This window comes from Capsicum annuum, chromosome 3, assembly GCF_002878395.1.
Source record: "Capsicum annuum cultivar UCD-10X-F1 chromosome 3, UCD10Xv1.1, whole genome shotgun sequence".
Taxonomy (NCBI): domain Eukaryota; kingdom Viridiplantae; phylum Streptophyta; class Magnoliopsida; order Solanales; family Solanaceae; genus Capsicum; species Capsicum annuum.
Window position 1 is genome coordinate 248,466,875 of NC_061113.1, and position 9,690 is coordinate 248,476,564.

General features: G+C 32.5%; 3 protein-coding genes across 3 annotated transcripts; 2 read left to right on the forward strand and 1 right to left on the reverse strand.

Moving 5' to 3' along the window:
- Positions 1-2,037: 2,037 nt before the first annotated feature.
- Positions 2,038-3,543, forward strand: LOC107865952 (putative F-box protein At1g67623). The gene is made up of 3 exons (XM_016712136.2): positions 2,038-2,390; positions 2,473-2,650; positions 2,728-3,543. The coding sequence occupies exons 1-3, from the start codon at positions 2,212-2,214 to the stop codon at positions 3,127-3,129; spliced, it is 759 nt and encodes a 252-aa protein (XP_016567622.1). The 5' UTR covers positions 2,038-2,211; the 3' UTR covers positions 3,130-3,543.
- On the forward strand, positions 3,314-5,720 carry LOC107864838 (GDSL esterase/lipase APG-like). Its single transcript, XM_047408749.1, has 5 exons — positions 3,314-3,323; positions 3,652-3,785; positions 4,495-4,750; positions 4,848-4,928; positions 5,623-5,720. The coding sequence occupies exons 1-5, from the start codon at positions 3,314-3,316 to the stop codon at positions 5,718-5,720; spliced, it is 579 nt and encodes a 192-aa protein (XP_047264705.1).
- LOC107862454 lies at positions 5,563-7,326 on the reverse strand. The gene is made up of 3 exons (XM_016708044.2): positions 7,145-7,326; positions 6,970-7,058; positions 5,563-5,921 (listed from the first exon to the last, which is right to left on the reverse strand). The coding sequence occupies exons 1-3, from the start codon at positions 7,172-7,174 to the stop codon at positions 5,768-5,770; spliced, it is 273 nt and encodes a 90-aa protein (XP_016563530.1). The 5' UTR covers positions 7,175-7,326; the 3' UTR covers positions 5,563-5,767.
- Positions 7,327-9,690: the final 2,364 nt, after the last annotated feature.

Genomic DNA, 9,690 nt, shown 5'->3' on the forward strand with positions numbered 1-9,690 from the left:
ATTAAAATGAAGTTTCAAGAACTTCAAACAAAGTTAAAAAGGTTGAAGAACTATCAATATGGAGTTCAACTATTTACTGAAAAAATAGTAAACGAAACAATACAGATTAGTAAATTATTTCCTTAAGATTGTTATTTTTCGGGTACACAAAATCTGTATTTTCGCAACACTACTTCAACATAAATTCAAATCTAAAAACAAGAACACCTATGAAGTTACACAATACCTTCAACACAAAATAAAAAATGATTTATCCAAGAAGTGTGTTATAATCTCAGCAATACGATGAAACAAAAAGTTAAAGCCAAGTCCTCTGAATTCACGGAGTGTCCTTAAGGAAATAATTCTCCTCAAGTACCCGAGGTTATGGAATTTTCCTCCCAGGATAAAATGACTTTCAATTCGACTGTAGTGGTACCTCAAACGATCGGATTATCTTTGAACTCACTCAACAGTTAGATGATCACACAGAGTATTTTAGAAGATAAGAAATGTTTTCAAGTGAAGAAAAATTCATGCTAAACCTGTGGAAAAAATGCAGGTTTATATAGCCATTAAATGCTCCTTACGAAAGGTGACAATGGTTCACCCAAAAAGGTGTATCCTTTGGAAAGAGTCATATCTGTTCATTCGAAATATTGTGTCTTTTTCTTAACATACACAACTATCTGAACTGTCACACCTATTCCAAAACAATATGTCTTTTCTTCAAGGGTTGTGTCCATCCATTTTTCATTCACACCAATTGAATCCAACATATATCTGTCGGATTGATAATCAGTCTATTTATATATCTGTTTCAAAAATGTGTCATCTTCCTAAATAAAAATACTTATGGTCCATTTAATTAAAAAATAGACTTAAAAAATCTATTTAACAAAAAGGTTTACTCACACATATTTAATTAGTTGGATTTCAATATGAATAGCAGATACTAGTGAAAATTTGATAATGAAAAACTTTTCTTAACGAATAAAAGAATGTCAACTTTTCTTATTTGGTAACTATATAATGACATTATTCTTATTTTATCCTTAATGAATCTCACTTAATAAGAAAATATAACTAAAAAGTTAAATAATAAAGTATCTTTAAAATGGGCAATTTTGTAAACTAACAAAGTCATCACTTATTTCTTAAACTCCGTACTCAGTCAAAAGGCGACACATAAAATGAGATGGAGGAAATATATGAATTCGACAAGAAATCTTCAAAAGGAGTTAAACTTACATATTTAGTGTGTATATGAGGGTCAAGTTATCTACTTTGAATTTCACCGAGGTCAAGGGCAGAGGTACATGTATGATAGGGGGATCATCCGAACTCCATTTGACATAAAATTATACTATTATATATACATGATTAGTAGATGTCGAACCTCCTTTGGTTAGTTCGTATGTTTACTTGTGAACCTCATTGGCGAAAATCTCAGCTCCGTCACTGACTATATGGCCAAGCAATCAATAAAGTGAGTTGAAAATCATGAAGTTTCGAATTTAAATTTCATTACGAGCAAATACATTAGACAACAACTTGTTCTCATCTGTTATAACCTTAATGGATAGAATTATCTGGTATATGAAGAGTATTAATAGCTGAATTATTTGACTACTTAAATTTTTCATTGCAATCTTCGCTCCCATCTCCTACCCCAACGAAAAGAAAAAATCATAAAAGGTAATAGATAATTCATGAAATGAACTGTGGTGGACAAAAGCTATCTCAAATGGTTATTTAAAAAACTAAAAGAAAATTATTACTCTTAAATCATTTTCAAACACACTGCTAAAAGATTTTAGATTCATTTTGAAATAAATTAATAAGAAAAAACGAATACGTATCACCTAATTAAAACGATTTTGATACTCTCTTGATTGAAATTTGATCTCTTTCTTGGAACGTATCAGATAGTAGTAATAATATACTAAAAGTAGTACAAATGAGATTTATTGAGAAAAGAGAAGATTGGAGGTGACTGTTAAATCAATTTTTGAATATTTTGGCTGCAAATACAGATTTGGTCCAACACTGAATTTTGATGCCGCCTCTTTCTCAATACTACTCTCTCCTTCCTAACACACTTCTATTTTTAGTTTATTATTTTCTCCGTTTCCGTTTCCGTTTCATATTCCTAGTACCACTCAAAGAAGCTTGCAATATAACTCAATTGCATTCATTGTTTGTGTAATACGTTAATTTTCTTCGAGCAATATGATGATGAATCGTTATTCAAGAAAAAATATGAAGAGAAGAGGAAGCAAAAGAACTAACAAAGTGATTAAAGAAAATTTTTGCTCTTCCATTGAATCACTTCCCAATGAGTTACTTACTGATATTGTTGCAAGGGTTGCTTCACGTTCTTTCAAGAATTTTATCAATGTCAAGCTAAGGTGTATATACATGTTTACAAATATCTTGATTACAATGAACTGTTTTTTTTTTTTAAATTGGTTTAACTGATTGATATTTTAGTTGCAAGGTTTTTGATGAACTTGCCAATGAACGATACGTATATCAAAAGGCAACACTGGTAGACTTCCCGATTGCACCATGGGAGAAGCAGACACAAGAGAAGATTAGTAAAGTCAATTCTTTCATGGAGCTATGTAGAGAATGTGAGAATACAGAAGCTTTATACAGAAAAGGCGTGGTACGTAAGAATTAAATTTTAAACTTTATTCTAAAGTTTTTAAATTCTAATACTGTATGAAGTGTTTTTATTCTCAGTTGGATTATTTTAAGGACGATGAGGCAGAAGTTGCATTGGAGTTTCTGAAGAGAGCAGAAAATGGAGGCCATGTTGGAGCATGGTATGTGATTGGCATAATTATGGTGTTTATGGGTGGTGAATACAAGCGAAAAGGGGTAACGTTGATTGGCAACATGAAAGAAACAGAGAAGAAATTGACAAGGGCGTGTCGAAAGAGTTTAATAGAGATATTGACAGAGATTTGGGTGACTAATCCTTCAGTTTTGGAACAAAGACGACCCACTGGTTGCAACATCAACAACGCAGTCGCAAGAATGTCTGGTCTAGTGACACTGAGGATGAAGATGATGGACACGCCGATTTTCATTGTAATGCTTGTAGTTGTGACGTTGAAATTGCTCATATATGGCAATGTATGAGGAAATTCTATGGGCATTTCGACATGATTTAGTTGACATATGTAAAACGATAGGTCTAAGTATGTTGTTATGTTGATTCATTCTCTTATTTAAGAAGAATAAATAAGCTGGCTAGATAAGTGAATAATTATCGTTGATGTTTTGTGTATGTATTCAATCCTGTAATACTTTTTGGCTCTAAACTATGTGCAGAAGTTAATTTGTTATTTTCCAAGTCTATTATTTGTCTTCAAAATTCATTGAATATGTACAAATTATTGATTTAGAACTCTGTAACATAAGAAGATAAGAATCAGATGCCATAAGTTTTAAATCCTGATTCCGAAGGGGGGAAAGAAGAAATGACTGTTTGAACAAACATTGTTTACACGAATGTTAGAAGGAACTAACATCTTGTGCCAAATCCTGGTTTAGAACGGGATTCAACTATATTTTGTACAAAAAAGTCATTCAGCTATTGTCATTTCATCTATAACGTGATATCTTACCTTATGTAGTAATTTTTGTAATTGGCTGTTGTAGCTGATGCACTTGACTTCACTACTTACCGCTCCTCTGCATACTTGAGCCCTCAAGCATCTGGCGAGAATCTCCTTATTGGTGCTAATTTTGCTACCGCTGGTGCTGGCTACGATGACAAACCATCCATCCTCAACGTAAGTTTTACAACTTCTCTGTTTCCGTAGTAATTGTCGTAAATGAATATCACTAAAAATAATAGTTATTAGTAGCAACATTGATGTATCACGGTCTAGATAGAGAATATACATAGCGAATTACCGCTTTTTTATTGTCTCTAAAGACCATTTTTGTTGGTGCTAACTGTTTTGAGAACATTTTGATGATACAGCATGCAATTCCATTGCCAAAACAGATGCAATATTACAAGGAGTATCAATCCAAGCTAGCCAAAGGATGCACTCAACACATTAAGTGCTGGAACTGATGATTTCTTGCAGAATTACTACTTCAATCTTTAACTAAACAAAATTTCTACTCCTCATCAGTATAGTTCTTATCTTGTCCGCATATCACTCGCATTGCCAAGGTAAAATTATGGGTTGATTCCAACAAAAAATGGTTAGCTATGAGCTATTTAGCGATAACGAAATTCATAACTAGTTTCAGTTTTTTTTATAGTCATGGGTCATAGACCAATCCGCTTAACATGATACTTTTTTTTAGAAATAGTGAAAGCTAATATGGAGTATACATTTTTCGTCAACACACACTTGGTTTTGCCCCAAAAGTTGGATGCATCAGTTCGAATTCAACATGTTCGTTCAAATCAATAAGCGGATCATAATCCAACCAAGTTTAAACTCTGATTAATTAATAGTTTGCCACCATTATTTATGTAAACAGGAGTTGTATGGGCAAGGAGCAAGAAGAATTGGGGTGACTTCATTGCCACCATTGGGCTGTCTCCCAGCTGTTAAAACATTGTTTGGATTTCATAAGAGTGGATGTATCTCAAGAATCAATAGAGATGCCCAACACTTCAACAAAAAGATGAATTCATCTGCAACCAAATTGCGAAAGCAACTTCCTGGCCTTAAAATTGCTAGATTTGACGTTTTCCAGCCCATATATGACCTCGTGAAATCTCCATCAGATCATCGTAATTTTCCATATAAAGACTGCTATTTGTTTGATACTGCGTATAAAAAATTCTATATACGACACTGTTACTGACAAAATCATTTGGTGATTATTAGGATTCGCGGTAGCTAATCGAGCGTGCTGTGGGACTGGAAAAGTGGTGACAACATCATTCTTTTGCAACCCAAGTTTAGCAGGTACTTGCAAAAATGCAAGAGAGTGTGTTTTGGGATAGTGTACATCCATCTCAAGCTGCTAACCGAGTCCAGGCTGATTCACTCATTATTCAAGGCATCAGCCTACTTGGATAATTAATCCAACAAAATATGTGAACTTATTATTATCGTTGTGAGCTTTTATTACTCTACTGGAACAATGGAGGAACTTTAGTAGTTTAGTTCGTTGGCTTTCAGAACTTTCGTCTGTTGATGGGTTCGATTCTCACCTTCTAATTCTCTTCCCGATTTCCTCTTCCCCGTCCTCATTTTCTTTTTAAAAATAAAGAATAAAAAGAGAGAGAAAATGCTGCCAGGTGATTTACCTTTTCCTTTGTTCTTTTTAGATTTAAAATGTCAAGAAATTAATTTGTGATGTATGATTTGGATGTTTACCCCGAATAATCCTAGTGGAAAAATTGAATAACGTAAAAGGGATAAATCCTTATGTATTTAAGCAAAAACAAACTTGAATTTTTTGGCAGACGTTTCGTAGCAAATGAAGGAAAAAATAGTAAAAAGTTGAGTGAACTTTTAAATTGTTGGTGTCTTAACCTTCAACGTGATGCATACATGACATTTGCATGTTACTGTTTCTTTAGAGTAGCACCTTGAGTTTCATTCAGAAAAACCATTTGAACATTCAACATATGAGTCTCAATACAAACTGCAACAGAGGAGTCACCAACAAATTTTACAAGACACATCGATACTGCAAGGCGGCCAACACAGCAGATTATAGTCAAGATCACATTACATTACACATTGCCGTGATAAGGGTGAAGTTGCATAACTTTATTCCAACCCAGATACAGGTGCAATTAATTCTTTTGAGGGTCACTGAAGAACCTATTGAGGTTAGGGAAAATTTCTGGTGGCCTGTTACGAGCAAACTTTCTGATGGCATGTTCAGAATATTTTTCTCCCTCTTCAAAGTTCTCCAAAATGCCAGCAGCTCTTTTCACCTTGTTTACCCTGTTCCATGTTTATTCGACAAGAAAAAAGAGTTAAGTTCTCGTCCGGTGACAGAAGTAAGAAATATATAAATGTTGCTGCAAATATTCGATAAATTGTTCACAGAAGTCTTGAGGAATTAGTCACAAGGCTGTTGTTAGTTGTTACATACTACTACTTTAAGCAAATTTGAAGTATTCCAAAAATGACATAAATGTAGATGAACGGAGTACAATATTTCTCTTGCATTTTATTTGCTTGTTCGTTTGATCATGACTGTTATAATGGAGGAAGGGAAACTTGATCCTTCATAGCCTTTGTGTAAGCTAACAGATCGTCTATTGTCTATCTAAGAGTAACAAACTTAATAGCAAAGACTGGAGTGCTAAGATGATTATGATAACAAATACTTATTTGAGTAAAATCACAATGTTCTTATCCTAAATTCAAATGGAAGATTTACTAAACCAACTCCTATAGATCGTGAATGTGGTCAGCTCCAGCAGCCGCAGAGGCGGAGTCAGGATTTCAACTAAGGGAGTTCAATATTTGAAGAAAATCTAATCGAACCTACTGTAGATACATAAAAATTAATTTTAATTATGTATAAATGGAATATTTTTCCCTTGGACTGGGGTTAGAAGAAAATTGAACGGTATCCAGAGGGTAACAAGTAGCGAGAAAAAAAGGGAACTACAGATCCGTTCTTATTAGTAGTAATATTATATATGCATAGAAAGATAGATCCATCAATTTTATTTCATCCTATTTAAATTTTAACATCTAAAAAAAGCTTCGATTCAAAGAATTGTCTGGGACTGTCGCTCATGAAACAGCTCTACCCCATTTTGACCCGGCCCAAATTCGGCCTAAACCCCATTCTAAGTACCCTGAGTGCCAGAAGAGGCCTAGAAGTGCCTACTACCATACCACGCTAATTGAAAAGAATTGACCAAAATAAAAGCAATAATCTCATATTTTCCAGCTAGAAACTAGCTTAGTAACATGTACTAAATCATGCTGCTAAGAAAATACAAATACTGCGTTAAAGTAATAGATCGAATCGAACCTGACTTCAGGGTTGATACGCATATTACGAACCAACTGAAGCCCACAGATTCCAATTGCAACTCCAACCGCAGCAAACAGTGGATATACCTAAATCAATCATTCATTTGGCATCCATCAAACTTGGCAAAAAACTTTCCCAAAAAGATCGAAAACAAGTAGATATAAAAAGATACCTCGGGCCTGAGCCAGCGATTAGTAGCCATCGAAGAATAAGTTATTTGTTTACAGAATCACAGAGAGGCCAAGGATAGAGATTGAGATGAGATGAGGATAGTTGAGGAGTAGTACTAGTAGTACAAATAATGAAGAGCAATAAAGTAGTTTATCTTGTTTTAGGAAATAGAGAAATTGATGTTGATTGGACGATGGGGTCTGACATTTTCATTGCCTTACTACCAATCAATGATAGCCACGTTTCAACACTTGATAAGGACAACTATGGAACCCACCAACTAGATAAAGGGGAAAATGAATTAGAAGAGACAAAAAGAGTATAATTAATTAAGCCTTATGAGATATTCTCAGCATCAATAATATGCCTTTCTTTACACTTTTGCTATTTTAGTTTTCACTAATAATACTCTTAGCTAAGACACCCCAAGACTTTAAACACTACTCTTGAGTTTTTTTTCTGTGTTTCAGCTAGGTATTTTATTTTTGTGGAAATTCTAGAAAAATGACGTTTTTACATTACATTTCAAGCAACAACTAAACATAGCTAATATCATGTCTAGTAATAGCTTTTTGGTTGTTTTGTATAGAATAAAGCACAGCAAGTAGGGAGTTTGATTTATCATTTTACACTCTGTTTGGATGATGCTTTGTCATGGTTTCATAATGTACTGTACAGTATGGTATAATATGGTATGGTATGGTGTTGTATAGTGTAGTACAATACAATATTTGGATAGACTGTATCGTTCATTGCTGTTTAATAATAATTTTTTTGTTTGATTTGATGGTATGGTACTGTATCGTAATGGGTAAGTTTACTAAAATACCCTAATTATTATAAATTTTAAATTTATCAATAATTATTAATAAAATAAGTTTCTTTCTAGAAATTTATCACAAATTATGTCTTGTAAATATATTATGTTGTTAAATTTATAAAACTTCTAACAAAATTAAAATTTTATATTGTTTGTTATCAAATAACACGTACAGTGAAATAAAACTTTAATTTGGCATTGAGTTACTTTCAAATAAAATAATATATGCGTACAGTGATAAAAAAAATAGAGAAATCAAGAAATGCAAATAGCACAAAAGAAAAATGAGTAGTACAAAAAAAAAATTTGTTAGCGCCATTACAGAGGTTCATATACTAAATATACGAAGAACTCACCAAAACACAACAATTACATAAAATCAACAACATACACAAACACAAATAAAAAAAAATCAAAGTTCAAAACAATTCAACTTGCAGTGATCTGTTGAAAGATTACGCGAAGAAATTAAAAAAAAAAAAAAAAAAACTAGAAAGGGAGAACGAGCATAAGAGGAGACAAAAGAAAAAGAATGTAGAGAAGAAAAATAAAGAGAAAAGATGTAAAAATAAAAATATAGGGTAAAAGGTAAAATAAGATTAAAAAATATTAAGTAATGGCTTAATCGGAAAAAGAAATAAGAAAATCATGGGATACCACCAAATCAATAGTTCTAAAAATTGAGGAATTTCATGGTTATCAAACCATGAAAAGATATCATACCATACCATACATTTTAGAAAACAATCAAAACAAATATAATTCCCTTATAACTGTACCATACCATACCATGGGAAACCACCATCCAACCAGACACTTACAATCTCACGTAAATAAAATAAGAAGTATGAGTCAATTTATATACTATCACATTCTGCAGAATGAAAAATAAAATAATTTATACAAGACTAGTAGTACGTGAATAATTGTACTGTGTATGACCATAATTAGCCGCCAAATGAACCTTAAACACGTGTCCAAAAAGTGGCCAGCCCACCCAATATCTAAGCAAGTACTCATAGTTTAGACAATGTGTCCAAGTTCCTGTGAACAGGTTATGTTATAGCCCACGAATTGGTACTGATGTCATATTTTGGAAAATTTTTGTACGTCCACAAGCGTCAGTTGTGCAATAAGTTGATCGCATATAATACATTTCCCTCTTTAATTATATGCATTAAACGGTTATTCAGACTAATGCATATAATTAAAAATAACATATTTTACGTAATGGATACTTGAATACAAGCATAAAAAAAATTTCATAATTTTGAATCAAAAATATATAAGAAGAACATTTTATCATGTTTTATTGCTTAAATGAAATAAGTTATTATTCAAGTTACTAAATAAAAATTGTTGAAGAATTTAAAGGGTTATCAATATATCCTGCCAATGATTATCCAATCATAATTTGAATGAATTAAAAGCGTCAATTGAATCGTCAGTAACAAAGTTTAGACCGGATGCTAGATGGGTGGATATGTGAATTCATATATGGGTTAAAGTATAAGGATCAATAGAAAGTTGTCATTTCATTCTAGTTTTTTTAAAATAAAAAAGCACCACAATGAACTAGCCAGACCATCAGGCTCTTTTAAAACTTCAAATTTAACTACTAGTATTAAACTTTTAATTATAGGGGAAAATATGAGTGATCAACATAACACGATATTTTGTTGAGAACTTTTTAACCAAACGAAAATAGGAAAACATTTTTCAACAAA